Consider the following 27,979-nt stretch of genomic DNA (forward strand, 5'->3'; position numbering starts at 1 on the left):
CCGAGTACGCTGCCCTAGGGCACACAGTTCTTCACCTTGCACCACTGCGATATGGCATTATTTACCACCACCTTCTGCGTTCGACCATGAAGGAAATCAGCAATCCATTTTTTGACGTTCCCTTGGATCTTGTAAGCATCAAGTTTGATGGGGCACGCTGACAAATGCCTTTGGAAAGTATACGTTGACAAAATCGTCCTTTTATCCTTGATCTAGCTACTCAGTCCATTCCTCAAGAGTGTGGAGCAGTTGTGTAACACATGATCTACATGGGACAAATCCATGCTGAGAATCACTGATAAGATCATAATGCCATCGGATGATCAACTATATTATCTCTGATGAGGGATTCTATGATATTACTGGGGACTGATGTCAGGCTTATTGGGCGGTAGTTGTTAGCATTCAACTTGCTCCCCTTCTTGTGCACAGGGACAACAGGGCTTATTTTCCATGCTGAAGGAAGTTGCCCGTTTTGTACAAGTTCTGGGTGGACTATGCACAGTGTCAATTCAAACTCAGTCGAGTTAAACGCCTACTGGTTGTTTTTATAGCCAGGCAGGGCTTCTCAAGTCAAATGCATACAAAAAGTACTCACTCTAGGGTCTATTAAGATACTTCATATTTGCTATTCAAGTCATTAGGGACTTTTAGATTTGCACGTCGACATAGTGGACTGCTACGTGTGGCATCCTTTTAAGTCAATGTGACGTCCTACTAAGGCACTGGCAGCGCCCGGCAGTGCCTTAAAATGACGTCAAATTGCCTTAAAAGGATGTCACACGTAGCAGTCTACTATGTCGGCGTGTAAATCTAAAAGTCCCTATTCATTCAAGTTCACTCACTGTGGCAAGGACAATTGAGCGTCCCTAGAAGCTTCCAAAATAGTTTCAATACACTCTGGTATTGTCAAACGTATTACGATTTTGTAGAATCGTCCACTTTGCTTGTCGTAATAGTCATTTAAAGCGATTTTCATAAATTCGGATAACTTACTTCTACCAGCAGAACGTCAAGTACTGTCTTGTAGCTATGGCAACGAAATGTTCTAACACCATCATCACATTGTTGGAATTGGTCATGTTGTTGACTTCTATCATGGGTAAGCGTTGACATTATTAACACACGAAAGTAATGGCGGGCACGGGCCCGGTCGAACTGCATTATGCCTTTGTCATGTATCATGAATTACATGTTGATTATGTTCCATGCTTCCTCCAATGTGCCGTTGTTGAAAGAGTCATACAATTGTGCAGAGTTCTACCCCCTAAAATGTCTAGAGAATATATATAACTTTTAAATATCATATTTATATGTGACGAGTAAATTTGTTTATAAAAAATGTTTTATCAAAACAAAAACAAATCTCGTCTCTCCTATTTCTATCTCTCTTTACTTTTACCGTTATCATATTCGTTTTGATTAGTTTGTATAGGTAATCATTTTCGAACAAGATCCTCGTCTTCTATGATTCCGCCCTTTGTTTGTATAATTGAAGATTTCAGGGGGGGGTTAAATGTCACTGAGTTTTAAAAAAAAAGTGGAAATTAAAAAATATGTACTAAACGAAAGTAAATGAAATTAAATATCTTTAATTTGTCCAAATGAATCAAACGGGAAACACCGAATACTGAAAAGAAAAGCGGATATGAGACATCATCTCTCGTAATGAAGCCCGTAAACTTTCCCTGCTGTAGACGGGGAAAGCAACGTTTGGTATATTTCAGGTGGTTGGAGGGGGCATTGGAGCTACGTCAGTGGGCTTTTTCTTTCAGATTATAAGCATTCCGGCAATTGCGGGTCATACAATCGGGCAACAAGAGGATATTTTTGTTAATCAAGGCATGGTCCTGTTGAAATCTTGATTAATATCAAAGGTATTATCAACAACGTCTTTAATTCAACCCTCACTCTTGTTCACATCGTATGTGCTTTAATTGTGTATTATCAACTGTCTTTTGGTAAACTTTTTGTATGAAGACTTTTAGTAAATTTGTATTCATGACAATATTGATCTATATTTCAATTTATGTTATATTTTATGTTTTACTGTTCGAATGGAAATAAATCTTAATTAAATTGAAAATACTCTAAAGTGATTCCACCATCTGAAGGCATCAATATTTCATTTTCTGATTAAGACCGGTACCCAGCCCCCCCCCCCTCCCCCCTCCCCCTCCCCCTCCCTCCTCCTCCCCTTGTCACCTCGATTAATGAAACACGCTTCTGAGTATTTGTCACAGTAAAGTGTCAACAATTTTGCTCACTGAACAGGCAAGCAGTTGGCGACAACCTCCTTCCCCCCCCCCCCCCCCCCCCCCCCCCCCCCCCCTCCTCTTCGTAATCGTTCTTGTATGCCCACGGTTAAAGCTCTATGTGATCAATTCTAACCTAAATAAAGTCATTCAGAAAATTCCATTGGTTTGTAGGCGTTAATCTGGTTCATTTAAAACAAAATGGGAGCTCTAAAACAGTTTATTATATTCAGTGATAGTATTCAATGATATGCATAGGACAGAAATATATATTTTAGCTTCGAATATTTAAATATCCTTTACCTCCAAGAACAAGCTGTTCCATGCTTTAACAGCATATGCCCATTTCAAAACACCTTGGTAAATACATAAGTGGCTCGCAAAAGTATACAAATAACAATCATTCTCATAAATTCCATGCACATGGTGATAAGTATGAAAAAACAAAGTTCGAAGTCCAAAGACTTCCTTTGCATGTGGCCATTAGAACCACGGTTATAATATTTATACAATATGAACACTGTGGAAACGTTATTGTGTGTCCGGAGTGTATTTGACGGGGGTAACAGTCGGCTCATCGACATGAAAAATCCATCGCTTTGAAATCTGTTTTTGGAAGAAAAAAAGTAGTCGGAACGTGTGTCAAGCTAGTTTGACTGAGAACAATGGTTCATTCGCTATTGACGTGGTAGTATATTGTAGTATGATGTAGCGCGGGAAACAGAGTGTAAATAGAATTGAGTCATCTATCAGTACATGTAGGGATCAAAGTTCACCTAAACTTTACAGGGTATCTCTAAAAAAAAAAGGGGGCAATGATATTTTGATTGGCGATAATATGTTATTTTTGTGATGTAACCAAATTTAGACCGAAGTGCCTCGATACGAATTATTTCATTAACCTGGGCCCCGTCTTACAAAGAGTTGATATCAATCGCGACTTATTTGCGATTGATATCAATCGCAACTATTAGACTTACGATTGATTTCGATCAATCGCAAGTCTTTGTAAGACGGGGCCCAGTAATGAATTTTAATATACAGAATGCATATTGCATATATAACGTGTTGTTAGGTGGGGCAGGCCATAATGGATGACCTACCTAGCAACAAATGATGTATGAAATGTGTATTCTGACTTTTGAGATACATTTATTCGTAACAGGTGAATTAAGTTATTCGTATTAAGGCGCTTCACAAAGGCATATGCATAAAATTGGGCAAATTACGAAAATTGCCTAATTAAAAGTACTCAATCGTCCTGAATGAAACTGCATTGCACTGTTAGTTATAGTGTTTGAGTAAATTTCATTAGAAATTTTACTAATATTACAAAGTAATGCTTTTTTTTAGTAAAACGTAGCATTTTTCAATTGTCACATTGATTGCACGTTCAAGAGATCGATGCATAGCTGTTGCTCCCTCATTGTATGACAAACCTTTCCATTGAAGTCTTTTTGACTCGCAATTTTTTGATGAAATCACCACTTACCCATTTTAGATTGATATTACATTCATAAAAATGTTCTGAATATGTTGCATTGAAGTGCGAGAAGAAAAATGAAATAATTAAGGATGCTCTTACTGTAAATTATGATTTACTTACTTCGCGAACTTATATATATATTTCCATCTTGATGACATTATAAAATACCGTAGGAAACGGCCAAAAAATCCTGTAAGAAAAAGAACTGTTTGACTTTTTAAACGCTTAGAATATCAATTTGAATTCGAGCAACAAAAACACCAAACATTATTTTTTTTTTTTTTTGAAAGAGCCACCCTGCCTCTATAAAAAAAATAGTGTCCTATAATTTTGTCTAGTGATAGTAATATTTATATAGGGTTTCCCGGCCAAATTCGCGAGTTTGTCATTCAAATTAATTTGTCTTGCGTTCAAATTCGACGGTTTTAGTGCAGTCAGGTATATCTCGGGTTTATATTCCCTTTTCTAGTTTTCAAATTTATGGAATTTTCGTTAGAATCTACGTATGTTTCATTCAAATTAATGAACAATGTGCTTCTTTCGCTATTTGGTCATTCGATTTGGCGCAACACGATTTTCTGACAACGCGACGGTGTACTTTAAGCATTCTAATTCATTTGTAGCATTCAAATTAGCACTTTGTGCACTTAAATTGATGGTCACTATACATTTCTCGTTTATTACACACTTTTTATAGCTTATTCTTTTTCTTTCAAGATTGTTTTTTCATGTGTATGTCATCATATTTCATTTTCTTGCATTTATACACTTATACTTATTAGATTTATCTGATTGTTAAGAAGAAAAAAAACGACTTGCATCTACGGACCTGATGGTCTCAGTATATTTATAAATGTTCATGTAAGGAAGTTGTTTGTCTGATGTTTCATCATAAATTTTATCATAATTTCATCATAATTTCATTATGGAAGAAGGGTACAATATTGTGACTGGGGTAGGGACTAGAGTCAACAATTTGAACATGATTCATTATTTAGCCATGTCTTTAGCCATCGATCTGCTGGTGGGCAAGTAAACTATGAAACTCTTTAAGAAAAACAGAGGGGTGTGCTGGGTATAAGAGTCGATGTGAATTACTTTTGTCAAATTCCGAGTCTGTAGTAAAAAGGGGCGATTGAGGGTACCCCCACCTTTCCCGGGTATATGAACATGTCCGTGCAGAAATGCCATATCCCATGATTCCGCCCCTTCTTTACTTTATGTCTGACTACACCCATCTGCATTGTCCTTAAAATAAATAAATGGAATAACAGCTTAGACCCCAATGGTAAATCATGCATTTTAACTGCATTATTTAAAAACTGTAAAAGTTTGTTAAAATTCTTCCTCCTAACATTCCTAACTTAAATAAAAAATATTACGAATACGAATGACAGGTGTTAATTTGAATGATACAAATTACGCTTCGACAAGTGAATACTAATTTGAAAGTTAGTTGAGCAGTTTCTAAATTGAATGACAGATCTATGAAACCCTTCGACCAAAATCCTAAATTAAATACAAAAACTAGAAAATTGAATGATAATTGGCATGGCAAAGCCGATCTGCGCTAACTTAAATGCAAAGTAAATGAATTCGAATGACAAATACGCGAATTTGGCCGGGAAATGCTATATTAACACCCAATATGTAACAAGAAGTAAAGTCAATTTGAACTTTGACACAAAGTGAAAAGAAATGGTGTTGTTATCAACTCAAACAAAGGGAAATGCTTACTTCAAGCAGAATATATAATATTCTCTTCGTTATGATGATTACAATCTTGACTACATTCTCATCTCTTGTTTGAGGTAACCCTTCTCAAAATGAATAAAGTTTAATTGGGATGTTATCTTTTTTATGAAAGTGTACTGTAGATTTATGATATACTTATCATCAAAGTGTTCTTGCTTGCATTTGGGTTTCGTAACCGAAACCGGTATTCGATTTAAACACCGTATGCTCTTTACACATTTTAAAGGCGCAGCGGGAGAACTTACATATCATGAGACAATAAATTAATAGGCTGTTTAAATTATAGGATTTCCTGGCCAAATTCGCGAGTTTGTCATTCAAATTAATTTGTCTTGCGTTCAAATTCGACGGTTTTAGTTTTTGGCCGCGAAATCCTATAATAAACAAATTATCGTATGGATTGAAACAAGATACTGTGAAAGCCATGCTACATTGAGTCATTTTAAACAATGAAGCACCAAATCATGAGGCAAAAATTAATTTTTTAACGGATTTAAAACCAAAGAAGCACATGCATATGGCCTGGAGACCCTGGTGTCACTCACCCGTGATAGAAATATTAAGAACAGGGTATCATTTGACAGCAAGATAAGATACTCTCTATCATGAAATACATTTCAAAGTCATATTGGTTATGATTTTTTAGTAAGGAGCTACCAAAGTTGAGTATATTTGTTTTTTGGGTACGCACTGTATTGTGCATGTTTTTTTCAATGCTTATACTTGTGTCGGGAAAAAAAGTAAATAAAAAATGAAAATTAAACAATACAGTCTTTCGTCTTGTGTGTGCATGGCTGTTCGTCAACGAAACAGAGTTAAGTCTTTTGTCAACTCTGTTTGTTGCTACGGCAGGTAGCCAGTGAAAACGAACTCGTTTGATCAAATTATGGAAATGCAAGCCTTACTTTAAACAAACAGAACTTTGTTATTCCTGGGTCATTTTTCCGGATTGAGGTGTCATGTTAATGGGCAGAATTTGAACTTACTAGAAATTTGATTTTCTTTTTAAAATTCAGATACCGCCCGCCAAATGACTTTTTTGTTTCCTCTCTTCAAATTGCTTTTAATCACTTATACGTGAGATATGAGTCACATAAGTTGCATCAAATGAAAGAAGATGATCTAAGTTTTCCAAATATGTGTCATTTGTTAAATATAATTGTGATTAAGTTATAATAAAACATCGATAATTCTCGGTTTCCTTTTTTCTGGGACGCACTGTATAAAAAAATACATGTTGTCAAAAGCTGTTGTTCGCTTTTGCGGTTTTTTTTGTATGATCATTTTTTTGGTAAACAAGTTATGATGTAAAATTGTGGTATGAATATATACGTTCACACATTTGTTTTGCTTTTTGGTGTTTGATCATCTTTTCGTAAACAAATAATTGTTGGTTTGACGATCCACACCTTCCGCATTCCAGTCGGCAGAACTGCAATTCGAATATGTTTTCTCTCTCACTTTTCCTCTCTCTCTCTCTCTTCGTGATCATTCTAGGTCTGTTCACACCTGTGAAGTTTCTTTCCTTTCTTTTTGTCCTTTCCCTTTTTAATGGTATTCTCTTATGAAAGCCATCGGTGGACATACATAAACAAATTTTGTCCGTCTGATCAGCTGATTAAATTTTGCTACTATAAGACTTGAATTAAAATGATTTGAATTTGGTTGAATTTGAATTTATTCTGCACTTTGATAATACAAACATGTAGTACAATTCCACGTTTAGCAGAACCCTGTATGAATATAAAATAACAACAAAATTCGATTTTACAAGAATAAGACACTTATCTGCATTTATCATGTATCAGTTATTTGCCAATGTCACAAATGTGTAAGGAGCACTTAAAGTCTTGATTTGATTCACAATCCATTAGGAAACCTTTAGGATTTTTTTATTTCACTTAAATGTTCAGAGTAAAATATGATACAAGCCCTTCAAATCACAATCAAAACCTTCAAAACGCATCGAGACGTATACAAGTAATGCAATTAGTATTCACTTATGTCTATACGGAACATCGTATGATATACATGTGGAAGTAGTCTTTCCAAGAGGGGGAAACAAAAAGGTATTCATCAAGCACCTCAAACGTTTTGGCAGTAATTTTTCTAAGATACACAATGTGGGACTTTTCTCCATGTTTAAAAGATCTGCACATATTTGGGGTTAATTGTCCAAATGCTATATCCAAAGTGGTCTATTGCTTCCAAGCAGTTTCTTATCAAACGAAACATCGAAACTACATGCAGTACACATCTTCGCAACATTCGCCTTCATCAACATTTTGTTTTTTTTAGATTAAAAGTCATGGCAAGAGCTCTCATATTCAGCTGACTACTTGAGACAAATGTCAAAAATATACTTGATGACCATTCTCGTTTCAGGTAACGTAAATGCTACCGATCAGGTTCCCGACAACCAAGTATGGACCCCTCCAACAGCAACATTCTTCTATGGCCAGCCAAAAGCTAACATCAGCTGCAAATTTCTCGGGACTCCATACGGTGTCTACTGGATGAAAGGTATTTAGTAGTGTATAGAAGGGGGAACACGGGCGTAGAGAGGGGGAGCCTGTGTAATAGTTAAAATTTCAATATTGCAGTGTTATTATCCTTTTGAAAAATGAGAAAACACTGATTTTGTTTGTAATGCATTTGATACTATATCAAAATTTCTCCTTATCCGAGTGAGGAAACTATTGTTGTTCTTTAGACAAACTAGTTATTGACCAAAAGGAATTTGTATCCTTTTATGGTCAATGACTAGTTTGTTTACTACCGAATCGATTCCCCAGTGGTCTACACCCTGCCAGTCTACTATCCGCATAGTCCAATAATCATTTTATCTAATTAATTGGTCTCATAACCATTCAGGCTAATATTCATCTGGTCGCTACCCATTTGGTCAAATCTCCAATAAGTCTGCTACCTATTTGGTATATCACTCATTTGGTCCAAATGCCGGTCGGTCTAATTTCCAGTCAGTCTAATGCCATTTTCGTCGACGATCCATAAGGTCTAATAACCAATTGATGATTTTTATTATTTAAAGGGACTTAATAACATTGTTCAGATGGGAGAAAAAGATGCTAAGGTATTGATTTCAATGCTTTATGTACAATTAAAGATAATCTAAACATTTGAGTGAAAACAGACCATTATTATTGATAAAAATTGGGCAAAAATTATCTGATCGATTCCTTAATTCTCCCAACTATATTATTCCAATCTAATTACATTTACATTACAATGGACTGGCTTGATATACCATTCCAGACACTTAATCGTTGAAAGATTTTTTTAAAGCCTGTTATATGTCTTTCGTTCATGGAAAAACGGTTGGAAAAATTCAAAAATGGTAGATGGAATTTACTGTAAAAGGGTATCGCGAAGTTACTCCTTCAGAGAAAACCATGAATATCTTTGTGGTTAGGGAATTTTTTCAGGATGTTTTGCATGTTAAAGGAGTAGTACAGTAAAGGAAAATAATAAATAACATTACATACACAAATTGAGCAGTGTTTTCATCAACCTTCAACAATGTTACCGAGTCACTTTAAGATTATTATACCATGTGGATAATAGAAGAAACGGCCATTAGACAAACTAGAAATTAGAACGGCTGGCAATTAGACCAAATGGCAATACAAAAAAAACGCGTAGTTAAGAATTGTGCCTCTGCCTCTGGCACAATATCCCTCAAGTGCAATGTTTCTCATCTAACATAACCGTTGACCTGGTGAACCCAAACCTCTTTAGATTGGTCGTTTCTTATGAGGTACATGAAAGGTTAAATAAAACTGTAGTAGATTATTTTTGAGATAATGACTGCAAATGGCAATGAACCTTTGACCTCATCTGCAAAGCTATAGAAAGAGCAGCAAATTGATATTCAAACCTCATACACTATGGTTATATCCTCAACAATAATCTGTTCGGTCGCAACCGTACGCGACCTGGAAAAAAAAACTGATTATGAAGTTAAAGGTAAGATTTGAAAACTAAAGCCCAATATTGCATTTGAACGTTACCACGTGAATTAGAATTACCATAAATATGCACATCAGTAAATCATTCACGGTAAACCAGTCACCAGTCTAAAATTACTATTTAGATTATACGTTTGAAAGATTGCCCCAATTGTGGACTGCTGGCTTTCCTTGCACTCAGATAACTTTGATACCACTATTTCTAGTGACGTTAGTATAAATTAAAAGTAACTAATATCGTAATTTAAAATTTAAAAAACTACAAACTTACAAGAAGTGGACAAAAGCGACATCATTCGCAAACATAAGCATTTTATTGGATTCAATATTTTCATCTATTGTCCTCTACTTTCAGGGAGTAGCCCGGCTACTGCAGACACGCTTCTATCTCTCACCAAAGGGGAAGTATCCGGACCAAAGTTTGACGATGGATCGCTTACTATTACTGAGGACTACTCTCTCGTCTTTAATAATGTTCAAGCTGGTGATGAAGGCAATTACATATGCAGAGTTTCAAATCATAACGGCTATCTGTTCGACAATAACACTGATGTCATGGTCTTAGGTGAGTTAAAATTATCATTTAGTATATTTCAATTTCAAATTAGGCGCCTTCTTTGAGGATCTAAACAAATATCAGCTATAAAAGGCGAATTCCAACAACTAGTTCTTTGTAACGACATGCACGTCACAAAATAATATGTTGAACGTTTTAACGGCGATTCCCTAGCCATGTATCAAATAGGAAAAATGCAGCCCGGTAAAACAATCATATCACCACACAGTTGATTTGGGTGTTTGTTTTTTTTTATATATATTTTTAAAAATAAAAATCATGTCCAGACACATAGGCACCAGCTTTTGATGACTTTATCATTAATATTACCAATAGATTAATGTGCTTTTAATATGCATTTTGTTGTCGTTGTTGTGGCTTAGGGACAACTATGCATTTTTATCATTTTTCTATTACTCTGTATGCTGTAGAATTGTATTACCTTTATACACAGATATACAACTCTGCGGCAACTTCCAACTAAAGTAAATGTTATGTTAATATCGACAGGACTTTCAATTGCTTTGCTATCGAAGTTACTAAATGATTTGTCATACAATGTACAAACAAACTGAATCGGTCCAAATTCTTTCAAATCTTGTACGTGTAGATCCGGCTCAAGTGAGCATTTTTACAGAACCGAGTATTACAGGATGGGCCGGGCATTCGGTCAATCTTCAGTGTGCTTTCAGAGGCACCCCTGAACGAGTCCTCTGGAACAGAGTCCAAGGGGAAGCTGAGTCTAAGAGCGTCGAAACTGTCCTGAGATACACGTCAGGTGGAAATGAGGTGCTGGGAGACAGGAGATATAGTTGGAGCGATAACTACGGACTGATCATAAGGGATCTACGGGTCTTGGACGAAGGGAATTTTACTTGTATGGTTTCCAAGACGGGTGGAACTGAGATTCAAAACACGACAGTCTTGGCCGTGCATGGTGAGGAATATATACCATTCGTTAGCAAACAAAATAAAATAAAAACATAGCTCAAATTCAAAAGCCATGTGCGTCAACTTCTAAAATGTGCAATTATGTAAATGGCATTGTAATGTTGAAATGATTTTCCAAGGTAATTCAAAGAACAGTATTGACATTGCCCTTAAGTTTATTTCTTGAAAGTCTTTGCTGTTCCAGAGGACTCGTTGCGGTAATATGAAGGCGACGATGTGTGATCGTTTTAATGGAATAACTTGAATAATTTATATCTATTCCAAATTTATCCAACCCATAGTATAGACTAGTATGGTGGTGTTTAAAACAGATAAAACTGTGTAATTCGTTACATTTGCTTTAATGTGATATAACATAATCATGCTGATAGATTAAATTATGTTGGGATTTCATTTATATTTTCAATTCATTCTCGTGTGCGTTTTTGAACTATGTTTTCAATTATATAAATGCTCAGGTTCTTTACGCTCTCTCTAAAAAAAATGATATAACTGGATAGCGTGAAAAAATTATATCTATGAAATGGCTTAAATAACATTAATATGTCGTATCCTTTAACCACGGTCACCTCTTTCAGACTTGGCTGAAAAGCCGCACCTCCCTATTTCGTATGATAGTCCCAACCTGGAGCGATTTATGGTAAATGACCTGAATATTATGTATTTACAAGTTTATTTTTGATAATAAATTCCGTAACTCCTTTTAATTTTCTGTTATTTCATTCAGCTCGTGCAGAAAAGCCGTACATCCAAATCGCGCAGTGTAAGTCTCAACCCGAAATAGCTACAAATGGCACAACTCCTGAGCCTTGTCAGTACAATGTGACTGAAGATAAGGATTCCTTTGAGCTGCAATGCTCGGTCATACGAGCCAAGCCACGTGTGGATATTCTCTGGCAGGAGGAGTCGCAGAACCTCACTGCATCGCAGATTGTCACTCAGAGGGGTGATGGTGCCTTTGACGTGACAGCAACCATAAGCAGAAGGACAAACCAATCCGATCAGTTCCATTTCAGGTGCATTGCTTCTGGTCTGGCTGTCAATGGAACCGCAGAACGCACTGTGATTGTTGAAATCATCAAACCTGTTCAAGGTAAATGTTGATTAATGACTGGATAGATCGGACTTATTGTCTCATTATAAATTGCGCATTTCACTATTTGAGAGTAGTTAGTACATATTCGCAAAATAGCATGATCTAATTTTTTTGTTTCCCAAATTCTAGCGCATTGATTGTAATTTGTTTTGTTGTGTTGTCATTTATCTTTAGGATCACTATCAGGATCCCTATCAGGTGGATACATCTTCCTTATTCTCCTTCTTGTCGTGGTTATTTCCGCTTTTTTGATCTTCGTCGTTTGTAGAGGGTGGAAGTATCACAAAACAGGTATTTTCTTCACGCTTTCTTCGGCTATCATGACGGAATAAGTTGTTTGTTTTTCTCCTCAAATTCAATGATTGAAATGCTCTCAAATGCTTTATTCACTAATGTATTTACATTTCATACATGTCCAAATGCCTACATACAAATACTCGAGTCGCTAAAATAATTATTTAAAATTACACCAAAGTTTTGATTCAATTTGAAATAAATAAAGAATAATTCTTTCTTGTAATCGAGTATGTAGTGTATAGTGCAGCGGTTTAGCAAGAAAATTGTGCACTTTTTGACAAAAGCATAAAAACTCTAGCATAGTTAGTTTAGACCATAAGATTTATTTTCAGATGTGGAGGGAAGTCGGATTTGACCTCTGATGACCCTGAGAGGTCAAATCCAAAATGGCCGCCAGTCCGTATGGTCTAATGTACAAACACACTTAACTTTTGAACCAAATAGTCCAGAAAAAACGTTTAAGGTGTCATTTCCAACTAACTTGGGGATGCCAATTCATTTGGTAATACTTTTGAGATCGCCTGAACTCAGGGTTTTGCATTTAGGTCAAGGTCAAGGTCAAAATTGACTTAAAATAGCAAGTTTTGAATGGTTACAAATGAGATTTGTCATTTGTTCTCAATTTTCTTTAGGAATGGTTCCCCTGCATAGTCTACCACCTTAATCATTTTCAGGTAGTTTATTTCACATTTTGTTTTGACCTCTAATGACCCTGAAAGGTCAAATCCAAAATGGCCGCCAGTCCGCATGGTCTAATGTACAAACGCGGTAACTTTTGAACCAAATAGTCCAGAAAAACGTTTAAGGTGTCATTTCCAACTAAATTGGGGATGCCAATTCATTTGGTAATACTTTTGAGATCGCCAGAGCTCAGGGTGTTGCATTTAGGTCAAGGTCAAGGTCGAAATTGACTAAAAAATAGCAAGTTTTGAATGGTTACAAAAACTTTTTCCCATTTATTTGTCATTTGTTCTCAAATCTATTAAGGAATGGTTCCCCTGCAGAGTCCTCCACCTTAACCCTTTTCAGTTAGTTTATTTCACAGTTTGATGTGACCTCCGATGACCATGAGAGGTTTTTAAGAACTGAGAACTTTTGAACCAAATAGTCTAGAAAAACGTTTAAGCTAGGTGTCATTTCCAACTAACTTGGGAATGCCAATTCATTACGCAATACTTTGAGAGCGCCAGAACTCAGGGATTTGCAATAAGGTCAAGTTCAAGGTTATATTAGGCTAACAAAAGTGTTGTTTTCTTTTTTTAAATAAACTTTGCCTCTATTTTGACACTTAAGGGGTCATTATTTAAAAAAATAAAATAAAAAACCCGTGTACCACCACTTTGACTATCCAGGGCCATATTTTATAGAGCTGCTTATCGGCTGGTTCTGTGCTTACGTATGAGTTTCTACTTCATAGCACTGCTAACCGTAAGCACACGAAAATGCATTAACCTAACGCTGCTTACTGGACGAAAATTAATTTTGTAACAATGCAAATCCATTGTGAACGTACAAGGTGGACGCCTTGTTTTCTTGCTAACCAAATTTGTCTGCTACAGTTATAGCACGAAAATTTGATTACCGGTAAGCAGCTTTAAGAAATTGGGCCCAGAAGACCAAAAAAGCTATTCCAAATACGACTAAAACCTGTTCATTACCCAATGAATTTAGCACTATCCACAACTTATGAATTATCCTAATGTAACGATCAAAATCTAACAGTCTCCAGAACAAGAGCACAGTTCAGTGCATCCTTTCTTGCAGCGACAGTGGATTATTCATGGCACAATTTTGATGCTTTCGGGAGAGTGATCCAAAGAGGCTGCCACCCAGTTGTTTCGTTTGTCCAGCCCAAGTCAGATGGCTCTGGCATCTCTGGATTCTTGGCCAATATCTGGTTCCAACAATTGGCCTGGTAGCAAGTGCGCTTGATGTGCTGCTTGAGTGCTGTCTGGGTTGGAGGAAAGTTCTCCACGTTTCTAGACTTCTGTGCGAAGAGCTGTTTCCTGGCATCATTCACTACCATGCTCTTACTGGTTCGGTCGTATCAGCACCACAAATCGCTCTGGCAGTAACATTGATCCTTCACTGACCTCCCTAGGCATGCACAGGAGTTCACTGAAGGAATCATTCACTTCTGGGAAAGACTTCTAAGTTTTTACTCTGGATGCAGAAACAGTCTGACACCCGGTGAACGCATGAAAGATTGGGAGAGTCATACATTTTGTCGGACTCATGGTGGCAACCATCATGATTTTGTGAAAAGCTATGTACCGAAAGCCTGATCTGACACCAAAAGCGATCCACAGCATCAGAAGCTGTCTTGCTGAATGAAGCCACAGCCAGTTCAACCGCATCAGTACCACCAGTACGTATGGTTACCCTTTTACACCCATGGGGCAAGGCCTACCAAGTGTGACTCAGCAGGGGAGCAGAGTACTCCACTTCCATTTGTTGCATATTATACAGTTCCTTGCCCTGTGGTAGAGGAAGATGAACGACATGACATGAAATTCAACAATTCGGGTTTTTTAGCAGCACAGTAGAAAGAGTCACCCTTTTCCTGGGGCCCTTTCCTGCCTTATTGAGGCTTTCAGGCTAGCAGGTAAGTATACACCCTAGCCAAGGTCGATGCGGATGCTTTTCTCGAGTTGAGCAAAGATGTATGGGGCAAACACTCTTTCTCCATACTCTTAAAATGTTCTTGATGTTCCATGATTGAGCATTTGAACCGCATTTGATTCCAGGCAGCGAAGTAGATCTGCTTTAACTCCTAACCGCATTTTCCTCCAGTTAACAAAGCTGGCGGGGCTGCCTGGTTTTCATGAGAGAAGAAATTGTCCATATCTCCATCCCTTGTCTGACACGAGATGTACATCCTCAAAAAGAGACCACAGTCCCTCTTAAGTGCTGCAATCTGTGCCTACTGTTTTAACATAACCTTCGCCGGCTGCCGACTGAAAAATGGCAACTTGTTCGTATAAAGTGTTTGTGTAACAGGTGTCGTACACTACCAATGACTAGTAGGTCTTGACTTTGTTCTAGAAATGGATTCCCCATCTCTTTCAGTACTGTCAGAAGTGCCCATCCCTCAGGAATGCTGCCTGCACTCCAGGTTGCTGGTCATGGTGATGTTGTCTAGTGTAAGGAGAACCGTTATTTTGCTTTATGGCCTGTTCCTTAAACTCTGTAGTGATCCTTTAAATTACTTAGCACCAAATAAAACACAAAGTAACTTAAAAAAAACATCTTACCAGTATTATTGAGCAGTAATGAAAAGGAGCAGTTTTCCTGACTTGAATCAAGGTTTTGCCGTATACTGCCTAGCTGCCCACTAACCATGCTATGCATATGGTCAGTTCCAAGACAAATGGTTTGGTGCTATAATTAGTAAAATAAACTAACTGATAGGGATTACGATGGAGACTATGCAGGGGAACCACTCCTACAGAAATGTGAGAACATTATATAGGGGGACAAATAAATGGAAAAACTGTATGTAACCATTCAAAACTTGCTAATTTTTTTTTCAATTTTGACCTTGACCTTGACTTAATGCAAAGCCCTGAGTTCTGGCGTACTCAAATGTATTCCCAATTAAAAAAGCATCCCCAAATTAGTTTGAAATGACACCTAAAACGTTTTTCTAGACTATTTGGTTCAAGAGTTATGCACGTTTGTACAATTATTAGACCATGCGGCGGACTGGCGGCCATTTTCTATTTGACCTCTCAGGGTCATCAGAGGTCAAATCAAAATGTGAAATAAACTTACTGAAATGGATTAAGGTGGGGGACTATGCAGGGGAACCATTCCTAAAGAAATTTGAGAACACAGGGGAGAACAAATGACAAATAAATGGGAAAACTTTTTGTAACCATTCAAAACTTGCTTTGTTTTAGTCAATTTTGACCTTGACCTTGACCTAAATGCTAAGCTCTGAGTTCTTGCGATCTCAAAAGTATTACCAAATGAATTGGCATCCCTAAGTTAGTTGGAAATGACATCTTAAACGTTTTTCTGGACTATTTGGTTCAAAAGTTACCGCGTTTGTACATTAGACCATGCGGACTGGCGGCCATTTTGAATTTGACCTCTCAGGGTCATCAGAGGTCAAATCAACATGTTAAATAAACTAACTGAAAGGGATTAAAGTGGGGGAATATGAAGGGGGACCATTCCTAAAGAAATTTGAGAACACAGGGGAGAACAAATGACAAATGAATGGGAAAACTTTTTGTAACCATTCAAAACTTGCTATTTTTTATTCAATTTCGACCTTGACCTTGACCTAAATGCAACACGCTGAGCTCTGGCGATCTCAAAAGTATTACCAAATGAATTGGCATCCCCAATTTAGTTGGAAATGACATCTTAAACGTTTTTTCTGGACTATTTGGTTCAAAAGTTACCGCGTTTGTACATTAGACCATGCGGACTGGCGGCCATTTTGAATTTGACCTTTCAGGATCATCAGAGGTCAAAACAAAATGTGAAATAAACTACCTGAAAAGGATTAAGGTGGAGGACTATGCAGGGGAACCATTTCTAAAGAAAATTGAGAACAAATGACAAATCTCATTTGTAACCATTCAAAACTTGCTATTTTAAGTCAATTTTGACCTTGACCTAAATGCAAAACCCTGAGTTCAGGCGATCTCAAAAGTATTACCAAATGAATTGGCATCCCCAAGTTAGTTGGAAATGACACCTTAAACGTTTTTCTGGACTATTTGGTTCAAAAGTTAAGCGTGTTTGTACATTAGACCATACGGACTGGCGGCCATTTTGGATTTGACCTCTCAGGGTCATCAGAGGTCAAATCCGACTTCCCTCCACATCTGAAAATAAATCTTATGGTCTAAACTAACTATGCTAGAGGTTTTTATGCTTTTGTCAAAAAGTGCACAATTTTCATTATATTGGGAGCTTATCCGCTGTACTAGTAGGCCTTATACTTGACATTCACCAATAATGCATGTCGCATCAATAAGTCTTTAGAGTTAAAGTTTTTAGAAAGCAGTAACAGTGAAGTTTAAAAAGTATTGTTTTTGCTAACTATCCTTGATTACATTATCCTTGACACGTCCTATACACGAGTTTTATTATGTGCAGAATTAGGAAAAAAACTTTTTTACAAAATGCAATTACCAATATTTTTTGCTTTATTTCATATAGAGTGCCCTCGTGTCAACTATGTCTCCGTTGAGTCTAAACAAAATGCAGACTCTGGGACGAGACGTGGGTTTAAATGGATCATGACGAGAGGTATTTTATGCACTATCTTTATATTCATTGTGGCCTCTATTGAAGAAGTTTCGTAATGACTGGTTTAATCACTTGGTTGGAAATGCAAAGGTCAAGGGTTCGAGCCTCGGCATTGCAGTTGGTATATGTTAGAGCAAGGCAGTTTTGTATACATTGCTTCTCTCAGCCCAGGAGGTAGATGTGTACCCGAAAGGGTGCTAACGTCATTGCGGTTGGATTAGCATGTGCACACTAGTTGGACCGCTCCCCATGGATTGTAGAGGTTTCGGGGTCGAGTGGATACGTCGCCGGACTGTCGATCACAAGGTCCGCGATTCGAGTCCCGCCGCGTCACTAATATCCTTTGGCAAGACATTGAACTACATTTGCCATACTCAACCCAGTTGATGTAAATGGGTACCTGGCAGGAATTAATTCCTTGAAATGCTGGAGCGCTGTAATGGCAGCTAGGCTAAAGCCGGGGTAATAATAAATGCGCCTCGAATTAGAATTTCTAGATAGATAGATAAATGGCGCTATAAAAATGCCTATTATTATTATTATTTGAAAATGTGTATTGTAATGTAAACAATAGTTACTAAATCCAGTGACCGGAGTAATAATAATACTGTAAGCGCTTTGATCAATTAATAGAAAAACAATTTTTTTTTTTTTTTTAAACAGAAATTTGTATTATTTGTATTTTTATTTTCATTATTATTATTATTTTCATCATTATTATTGTAATTATTGTAATTATTATAGATATCATCCGTTAAAGACTAAGTCCACTTCTACACTAATCTGCTTTCATAGATGCAGAAAAACATGAGAAACAGAGCAAAAAAGATTTTAGTAAATGGGATAACTAATAAGGAAGTCATGATTTATTTATCAGTATGTGATGCCATTGCCTCACTATTTATCAATTGCTTTATATATTTATATCCCATTAATTTCCCTTTTTATCCCCAAAAACTTGATTTACCCATGCCTTTGCCCAGGTTATATGACTTGTATCATTTTGCTTGCCTGACATTTTACAAAACGTGTTATGAACTTTGAAGAAGTGATACTATTTTCTAAATATTAAATATTCATAATCATTGCTTTTTATATAAATTGCTTATCAAAGTTCAATTTTTTTCATGATTTAACTGAAAACAAGTAATCTATGTGCATCCACACAAAAACATATTACTATCATTATAACTTAGATGCTGGTTTGAGGAAAAAATATATTTAGAGGGAAATCGGATTTTCAATATAAAGGAAACAATGTCGTCACATACTCATGAGTGAGTTGCCAATTTGTTTGGTGATTTTCAAAGTTTTTCATGTCATTAACTTTCTTATCGGTTATCCGATTTTGATCAAACTTTTTTGATTGTTTTGTCTGATTTTCTGCTTCTATTGAAAGTTAGTTTTTTTTTGGAGTGGACTTGTACCAATGATTTTGGAAACCATGATAAATCATAACGTAACACATTTTCAATCATCAAAAGCAAATTGAGCCCATAGACTTTGACCACTAATTTGACGATGTCAACATGGTTGATACTTTTTTATCAGATTATTGAACATTTTACCAATTAGGACTTTTCTCTTCCTTTAAATTTGCGTGTTTAAACGAAATATATATTTACAAAAAAACACGCTTTCGCATCACAGACTTGTCTATCCTCTCTTAAAGATATTTAATTCATCCCTCTTCACATGTTTTCACTTCTCCGAGATGTCAAATAAAGGGATTTTTCAAATTTTAGGTCAGAAAGGGCTGCAAGTAATAAGCACTTCAAAATGTATTACGAGTCAAGATATTCGTAATAGCATATCAGTTACAATGTTAAAAACATTTTGTAAATAGAATCTGTTTGATTCGGCAAGTATTTAATTTGCTCTTATTATTTTGAATGATCTTATATTATAATTATTATCATTATTATTTTTTCTTCCATATTTTTATCATTTTTGTTATCATTATTGTTATTAGTATTATTGTTATTATTATAATCATCATAATCATTATTATAATTGTTTTAATACTTCTTCAGATTGTGTTTGCTGGGTATTTTGTTGCAAGAAAAAGGAGGATAGAACTCACGAAAGTGTTGAAATACAATCACTGAGTAAGTATTTACGTTCCGTCTGTTGATTGATTCGTCATCTTTTGTGAGACGTTTTACATCTAAAGTGATAAATCAAGGTTGGAGGACGTCATCTGACACAAGATGGGGTTCCTTGATGCTACCTTGAATAATTACAATATAATTGCATTGTTTGATGTTGTGTGTTATTTGGAGTTAGAAGCCATTCGTATGATACATCTTATAAGGGTGATTGAATACCTAGAATGCAAAGATGCGAGCGGGGTAGCTGGCATAGAATTCCTACGATCAAGAACCTAATATGCCTAGGTGTGTACTCAGCTTCATTCAAAAGTAAGAATATATAGTCAGCCAGATGGGGAGACAGGGGTGGATATCGGTATAGGCTTGCGTCGGCAACGTCTGACAAAAATACACTATAACTAATGAGGTAAGATACAAGGGTACAGTAACTAAGTGTTTAATACAGTGAATAAATAACATTGATAGATGTTATTACTTGTTTAAAAGATATTTATTTTGAAAGAAAATGCTCGGAATCTATTATAACTGAAATCTTCATCCAAATAAAGTCGATTTCAATTGTCTAGCAAAAAATATATATTGTAAGTCACCAATTATAGATAATACCAAAACAATTGGATAGCTTGTTATGGTTGTGATATTGATTTGGCTCCCTTCTTGTTTTGCTGTGTCTACCTCTTTTGAGACATAAAGATGTGCGATGATGTATCAAGTCTGTTGCATAATGAAAATATAACCATTTATTCATGGGATTTAAAGATTGGAGTGTAATAGTGGATATTAATTTCAAATGCAGAAGCTAATATCCCTCATCCAAAATAAAAATAAATATTTAAAAATACCAATTGTCATTGTTCAACTACCGACGACTCTGTTTTTAATGCAATCTTTTTCAATGTTTGTCAGACGAGGAAGAGACTGAGTTGGGGAACCTTAGAGAGAAGCTGAAAAGTTACAGACCTGGAAAAGACACGGGAATGGCAGGTGTAGACATACCCGACTCGTCGATCCATATCGGCCTTTTCGGTGCCATGGGTGCAGGAAAATCATCCTTTATCAATTCACTGCACTTTGCTCTCAAGGGTAAGTAAAACCCTGGGCGACCCAGCACCAATAAACCATAAACCACCCAAAAATCGGCAGAAGTAATTGTTTAACCTTTTAAATGTGATTTTAAATGTAGAGATTTTCATCTTAAAAACAATATATAACTCATCTTATTTGCAATTTTTCGAGCTCGAATTAAAAAGGAAAAGAATGTCCAGTCCCAAATAATGTAGCTTAAGAGCACGATATAAATAAGGTTTGCAGTCTGTTTAAGCTTTCTGACTCTGGAGGCAATGTCCATGTGACAAAAGGAGGATTAGAACGTAATAAAAAAAGAAATTAGGTGAACGGTTATCCGATTGCCCTACAATTTAGCATGCAAAATAGGCAAATCCTGTTCTTTATATTCACCAGGTTTCAATGCAAAGTCTTACTCTGCTTTATACTTATAGGAGATCAAAAAGAGACCAGAAGTCAGGGTCATAAAGAAATTGAAACTATTCCAACAAACTCAATATGGACACATATAGGTCTACAACACTTTGTCAATAAATCACTTTTAGATTGTTTCGTGGTTCCAAATTTTAAAATAACATAGGAGAAGGTATACTCTATCAGGAAATGCTAAGAACTAACATTTGACCATATTGACCAAAAAACCTCTATTGAGCTCTAACTGAAAATCACACCATACGACTTTTTGGTAGTTTGTGGTGCCTGGTCAGTACATCACACTTCGTTTGTACCATTGAGGAGAATACCATCCTTGCACAAATTAATAACGACTAAACAACTTTCATGAACGTATCCAGGATCCGTCTCGATGGTATTTACATTTTTGTAGAAGTGACCTATATCTGCTCGTGCGCAGCTATTATCTACGAACTGCCTAATATCGGTATGCTTGTCTTACCACTATCCATGGTATAATATAACGTTCCATCATAGAAATGAGCTTAATTTTGATTTTTTTTTTTTTTTTTTTTTTTTTTTTTTTTTTGTTAATGGAGCTTTAAATTGATAAATGCCGTAGATATGGGGCACGTTTCCCTCTCCCAATACCTGGTACGACCCTCTCCCACAACCCTCCCCTCACTAGACGCTGTGTCCACTGTGTAATTCTAGAGTCCTAAGACTTCATTCAGACATGAGGCGGTTAACTGCGGTGGCTTCTTATGGTGACATAAGTGTAATACGCTTCTTGTTTCTCTATCTGTAAACACAGAGGTAAAAGATTGCGCGCGGACCTTTTTGTACGCATTTACGAATTATTCATATATACACTGTCGTTCATATAGTTGGAATATTTTTTGAACACCAATTTATGGAATTATTATGACAATTATTTATTCCTAATAGATCTAGATAATAGTATACATTCTCAGATTTTATTGAATAATAATTTACCAGTGTTTGTTTTGCGTAAATTCTAAAGCATGCGTATGCTACTATGCGTATCAACTAGGGGACCTACGCCCTTAAGTCATAAACGACAATAATGAGGATTAATGCCCCACGATAGGGCACTAATATGACACATCGACACGGTTTTGATCCTAGGGCCTCACAGTTGTGAGACCATTGCTTTGCTACTGAACTATGACTGTACGCAGCGGGGCCTAGGGTAGGGGGCAGTTCCCACAAATAAAAAAAGAAAGAAAACGCAATAAATTATCAATAATTCTTTGAATTTCTCCCCGGTCCCCAACATAAACAAATCCTCTGTACGACCATGCATTATGGTTTAAGGCATGGGCACACAGAAGATTACATATCCTAGCCCCCGCTGCGTACAGTCATGGTTCAGTGCAAAGCAATGGCCTCGTAACTGTGAGGCCCCAGGATCAAAACCGTGTCGATGTGCTATATTAGTGCCCTTTTGTGGGGCATTAATCCTCATTACTGTCGTTTATGACTTAAGGGCGTAGGTCCCCTAGTCCATAAGCATAGTAGCATACACATGCAGCAAACACTGGCAAATTATTATTCAATAAAATCTGAGAATGTATACTATTATCTAGATCCATTAGGAATAAATCATTGTCATAATATTTCCACAAATTGGGGTTAAAAAAAATATTCCAACTAAATGAGCGACAGCGTAAGAAGAAAAACGCAGCGTGTTTTTTTTGTCTTCCTTTCTTTCTTTCTTTTTTGCGGTTGATAGCTGAACAAGACTTTAGAATCCACGAACCGAGTAAGTAATTAGCCAGATACCTCGCAATTTACTCCCAGATCTTTTGGTAAGAATCAATTATTATATTGTAATTCTTATTCCTCTTTTAGAAGTGTTTGATCAAAACGAAATTTATTGTCTACATTTATATATATTTAACTGGAGTGGAATATCCCGTATCAATAATTGATTTATTATTTAATTAAAATCTAATATATTTCAAGATAATTATCTGATTTCCTTGTTAACTCCATATATTCCCACACCAGATGATTACAAAAATGTTGCCATCGAAGCCGGTAATGCAGCAGGTGGTGGTCAAACCAAGTTCAGGGAGACGGTACAGCTAACAGATCACATACACATTGTTGACAATCGAGGAATGAAGGACTTCTCGTCGGAACAAATTGAGAAACATTTGATGCCTCAGATTCGTGAGTAACGATTCGTATATGTTTGTACGTCGTGTATTTCTGCGTATTTAGACACCTACCCCCTGGACATGCACCCCGGATAACCACTCCCAATCAACTACCCCCTAGGACAACTACCCCCTAGAGCAACCACCCTCTAGGACGACGATCCCCGGGACACCTCCCCCGGACAACTACCCCCCCCCCCCAGACAACTAACCCCCTAGGACAACTAACCCCAACCAACTACCCACGGACGACCCCCCCCCCCCCCCCAGGACAACTAACCCCAATCAATTACGTCCCGGACAGCTATCCCCTAGGAAAGTTGTCCGGGGTAAGTCGTCCTAGAGGATGGTTGTCAAAAGGGGTAGTTTTCTGAAGGGGTAGTTGTCCGGGGGTAGTTGGCCTATGGGGTAGTTGTCCGGGGGTAATTGTCCGGGGGTAGTTGTCCCGGGGATAGTCGTCCTAGAGGGTGGTTACCCGAGGGGGTAGTTGTCCCAGGGTGTATTTGTCCTAGGAGATAGTTGACTATCCGGGGTGGATGTCCAGGGAGTAAGTGTCCTAGAACCGTTTTCTGAAGTGAAGACTTCGACATGCGTGCACCTATACACAGATACTGTTGCTTTACCTTGGTCGTTTTTCTTTTCACAAGCTTTGTTGGGCTTCGTGGCACCATTAAGATGTGTGATCTAATGTAAGTTAACATTTGATATTTCTTTAATCTATAGTATGTTGAATATTAATCTAAATTATTTGTATGCACCTTGAGCATCTCTAGAGATGGATATGCTGCGCTTTATAAATATTGTTATTATTATTATTATTATCATTATTCGTTTGATACATAAGATGACGTAGTCGAGTGGTTTAATAACTTGATTGGGAATACACAGGTCGGGGGTTCGATGCTTATCACCTTGAGCTAAACATTTTATCTACTTTGCTTCTCTCCTCCCAGGTGTTGAGTGGGTACCGTGTAGGTTGCAAACGTCCCTGTGGTTTGGATTAGCATGTGCACGCCCATACAAAATAAAGCGACTAGCTAGAATGCTCCTCTGACGAATGTGCATTGTAATGTGCAGAATCGTAATTGAATCTAATGACCGGAAACATAATAATCCTGTCAGTTAATGGTAAAGCGCTTCATAAGGAAGGAAGTAAAGGTGTCGTTTGTAAAGGTGTTATAGTAGAGTGGTTAGGTAAAGTGGAAAGGCATTAATATACATTTGTCACTCCACACCTATGAGCGAAAGGGGTACCTGATAGGATAAAAAAGCATTTGTGTTAGTAATTGCCATATGCTCTCACGGTGACCATATGGTAGGAATACTACACAGGGAGTGGAGATGGTGCACATTGTGCCCGAACAATTCATGTGGCCGGGTTATTAGTATTTGTAAAGATCTATATAAATCCCAATTATTATTGTTATCATTATTTTGCTCACTGAATTAGAATATTATGGTAGAATTTTCTAAAATAAATTCATCACGATTGGAAGTGAATTAAACTGATATAAATGCGATTTATCTTGGCCTGTTAGGACTTTCTCCATTCTAACATACATTTTACTCTCAGTTATCAATGTGATTTTTCTTATCCAGGGGGAGAACGAGGACTTGATCCCAAGGAAAAGGTTAAGAAAGGAACTGGAAAGCAGATCCACTGCCCTGTATTCGTGTGCAATCTAAGGTAACAAACGTAATATTTTTTTATAAAAGTTTTTTGTGAAATCCTGGTGAAAAAAAAAATTATTAACAGGCAATTATTACACAAAATGTAAGTTATCCGTCACCATAAAATAGATTTTATTTGTCACAATTGTTAAAACTTCTGAAGTTCAGTAAAGTTTGTGTTGTGCCCGTTAGTAGTCATAGTAGCAGTTTATTAGTAGAGGTAGTATAGTATGAGTAATAGTATTAGAAGTTGTAGTGGTAGTAGTAGTAGTAGTAGTAGTAGTAGTAGTAGTAGTATTAGTAGTAGTAGTAGTAGTAGTAGTAGTAGTAGTAGTAGTAGTAGTATAGTAATAGAAGTCGTGGTAGTAGAGGTGGTGGTAGTAGTAGTAGTAGTACTAGTAGTAGTAGTAGTAGTAGTAGTAGTAGTAGTAGTAGTAGTAGTAGTAGTAGTAGAAGTAGTAGTAGTAGAAGTAGTAGTAAGATTAAGAGTAATATAAGTAATAGTAATAGTAGTTGTAGTATCAAAATTAATATAATAATAACAATATAAGGGGTTACAGTATTAGTAGCAGTAGTAGTAGTAGGTGTAGTAGTCTCATGGTAATGGCAGTAAAAGAAGTTTAAGTCGCAGTGGTAATGATTATTATAGGAATAGCAATACAATTTTAGATTGAAGTTTGTCATCTATTTATTTACTCAATCAGTGATTCGTTGTGCAATGTGGTTTAACCCTATGAAGCCGTTATGAATATGCACTTAAAAGATTAAATTCAGTTTAATCTATAAACTTAAGGTCCTGTTTTCTTCTTTTTATTAATTCAGTCAACCAGTTGGTCGTGCGTCTACGCTAAAATTTATCACAGAATTTTCTGACAAAGTTAAGGGTCACTTTGGTAAGTTATAATTCAAATCTTGATCAGTACCATGGATATTATAATCAATAAACTTCAGAGCAGTAATATTGCTAGACTGACAAGTTCGAGATCTAATCGTTACTCGACATGCTAGCAGTCGCGTCTACTTCCAGCAATCACGGAAGTATCCCTCATGTTTAGAGATTAAAGGCAAATTGTCCTACTTGTAGCTACCTGCTCCCTCTATATAGAAAACTTCCCCAATCCGTGCCTGTTGGTCCCCCGTGATCCTTTTTTTCTTATGTTAAATGAGAGCTGAGTTAATGAGATAGCCACCTGTCACAGTGACATCGCTGGCTCGCTGGGTGGTCTAATCCCTTCTGGCTGAAGTAGTAAAGCCTGCCTTTAAGAGAGATGGATCTATAAAAAAAAAGCTAGCAGGCTACCGAGATTAAAGGTTACTTTATCCAAACTAATTGCACCACCCCTGTGCCATGTATGTTCTATTGGACACATGTATTTAAATCGTAATAGATAATTAGAAAGCCATTGAATTTCATTTGTTCTTAACAAAGTGTTATGTTTGTTTCGTTTTTACAGGTCGTAACGTAATGGTTGCCGTCACTCATAAAAGTAAACTGGATGGCTCTGCAGAAGCAGATGGAAGCTTGGAGGAAGTAGTGCGTTTGATTATAGATGACGGCGGTGTTCCAAGTAATTCCATACAGACATTCGAGAACTATACTGAAGATTGTCACGCTCACGATGCAATGAAAAGTATTGAATATTTGAAGTTTCTGTGCACGTGCTTGGAAATAGGAGAGATAAATATTAAAGCCAAAAAAAAAGAAAAAAAAAATTTCTAGGCATCGTGCTGAAGCCTTAGTACTGGCAGTATGTACTAGTATACAAATATTGACTGCTCATGAGGATGATGGTAGGAACTATCACTCCCAAGGTGGTGGTGATAAAAGGGCCGGTGTGAACACCACCGAGGGAGTGGTAGTTCCCACCACCATCCGATTACATAGCAGTCCATATTTGTTTTATATACCTCATCCTTTTTATTGATTCATGATTAGGTCTAGCTGTAGGTCTAGATCTAGCTTTTAAAAAAACAGGAAATGAGATCAAGAGGAATTAACCCACCAGAATAAGAAAAATCCAACATCAAGTCCAAGGCAAGAGTATTGAATTCCTACGCGCTGCGCGTAACCGCGCGATTGCGGTAGCCTAGCAACTCAAACAATTTGTGTGCTCAACTAAGTCGCGGGAGGGGTTAGGGGTCCTATCCCAGGGTTTGATAGTAGCTATCAAACCCTCTGACGTAATGATACTTGACAGATCGAAATGCTCCTTGACATGTGATATAGTTTTGACCAATCAGTGAATGACAATCTATGTATGAGGTATATAATAATATACGTCATTGTGCGAGGCATTCACTTTTACTAAACGGAATGAGGCTTCTTCTCTATAACGCCACTTTACAATGACAGATTGCAATGCCTGTTCGTTTCTATGTCTTTATTAATCCAATGTCATATTTCATTTGAGCATTGTTTGAAAGAGAAACAAAAATTGAAATCTATACCTTAATAGTTAATTTGATTAAGACTTGATAATAAACGTACCCAATGTAAACATGTACATATTGTAACGGCTCATATAGTAAACGGGCAATGGCATCTTGGTATACTATTCGGTAATCAAATAATGTTCAGATAATGAAATCACCTGTTAAATCATAAACCGTGCATATTGTCTTTATTAGGCGCATTTATACTGTCAAATACCTCATTTTGAAAAGTCGCGATGTTTCACGCAGCCGTTTACACTTGTGCGGAAACATCACCGACTGAAAAGCTCAGTGATGTTTTGGCGTGTTTCAGTTGGTAATGCGCATGCGCAGCACTCCGATGCAAACACTTTCCTCTTTCTATCTTTCCTTGTTATTCTTTGTTTTTCCTTCTATCACCTTCTCTTATGTTATTCTTTATCACTTCCTTCTATCACTTTCTCTTTCTGTGTTTCCTTATGTTATTC

General features: G+C 36.8%; 1 protein-coding gene across 1 annotated transcript; it reads left to right on the top strand.

Annotated features, from left to right (window-relative positions):
- Window positions 1-1,045: 1,045 nt before the first annotated feature.
- LOC105443694 lies at window positions 1,046-27,955 on the top strand. Its single transcript, XM_011677192.2, has 13 exons — window positions 1,046-1,102; window positions 7,882-8,019; window positions 9,841-10,050; window positions 10,652-10,978; window positions 11,720-12,085; window positions 12,263-12,379; window positions 17,564-17,653; window positions 19,687-19,761; window positions 20,671-20,847; window positions 23,257-23,421; window positions 25,008-25,095; window positions 25,902-25,972; window positions 26,534-27,955. The coding sequence occupies exons 1-13, from the start codon at window positions 1,081-1,083 to the stop codon at window positions 26,797-26,799; spliced, it is 2,112 nt and encodes a 703-aa protein (XP_011675494.2). The 5' UTR covers window positions 1,046-1,080; the 3' UTR covers window positions 26,800-27,955.
- The last annotated feature ends 24 nt before the right edge of the window (window positions 27,956-27,979 follow it).

Source organism: Strongylocentrotus purpuratus, unplaced genomic scaffold, assembly GCF_000002235.5.
Source record: "Strongylocentrotus purpuratus isolate Spur 01 unplaced genomic scaffold, Spur_5.0 spur5_contig_830, whole genome shotgun sequence".
NCBI lineage: Eukaryota > Metazoa > Echinodermata > Echinoidea > Camarodonta > Strongylocentrotidae > Strongylocentrotus > Strongylocentrotus purpuratus.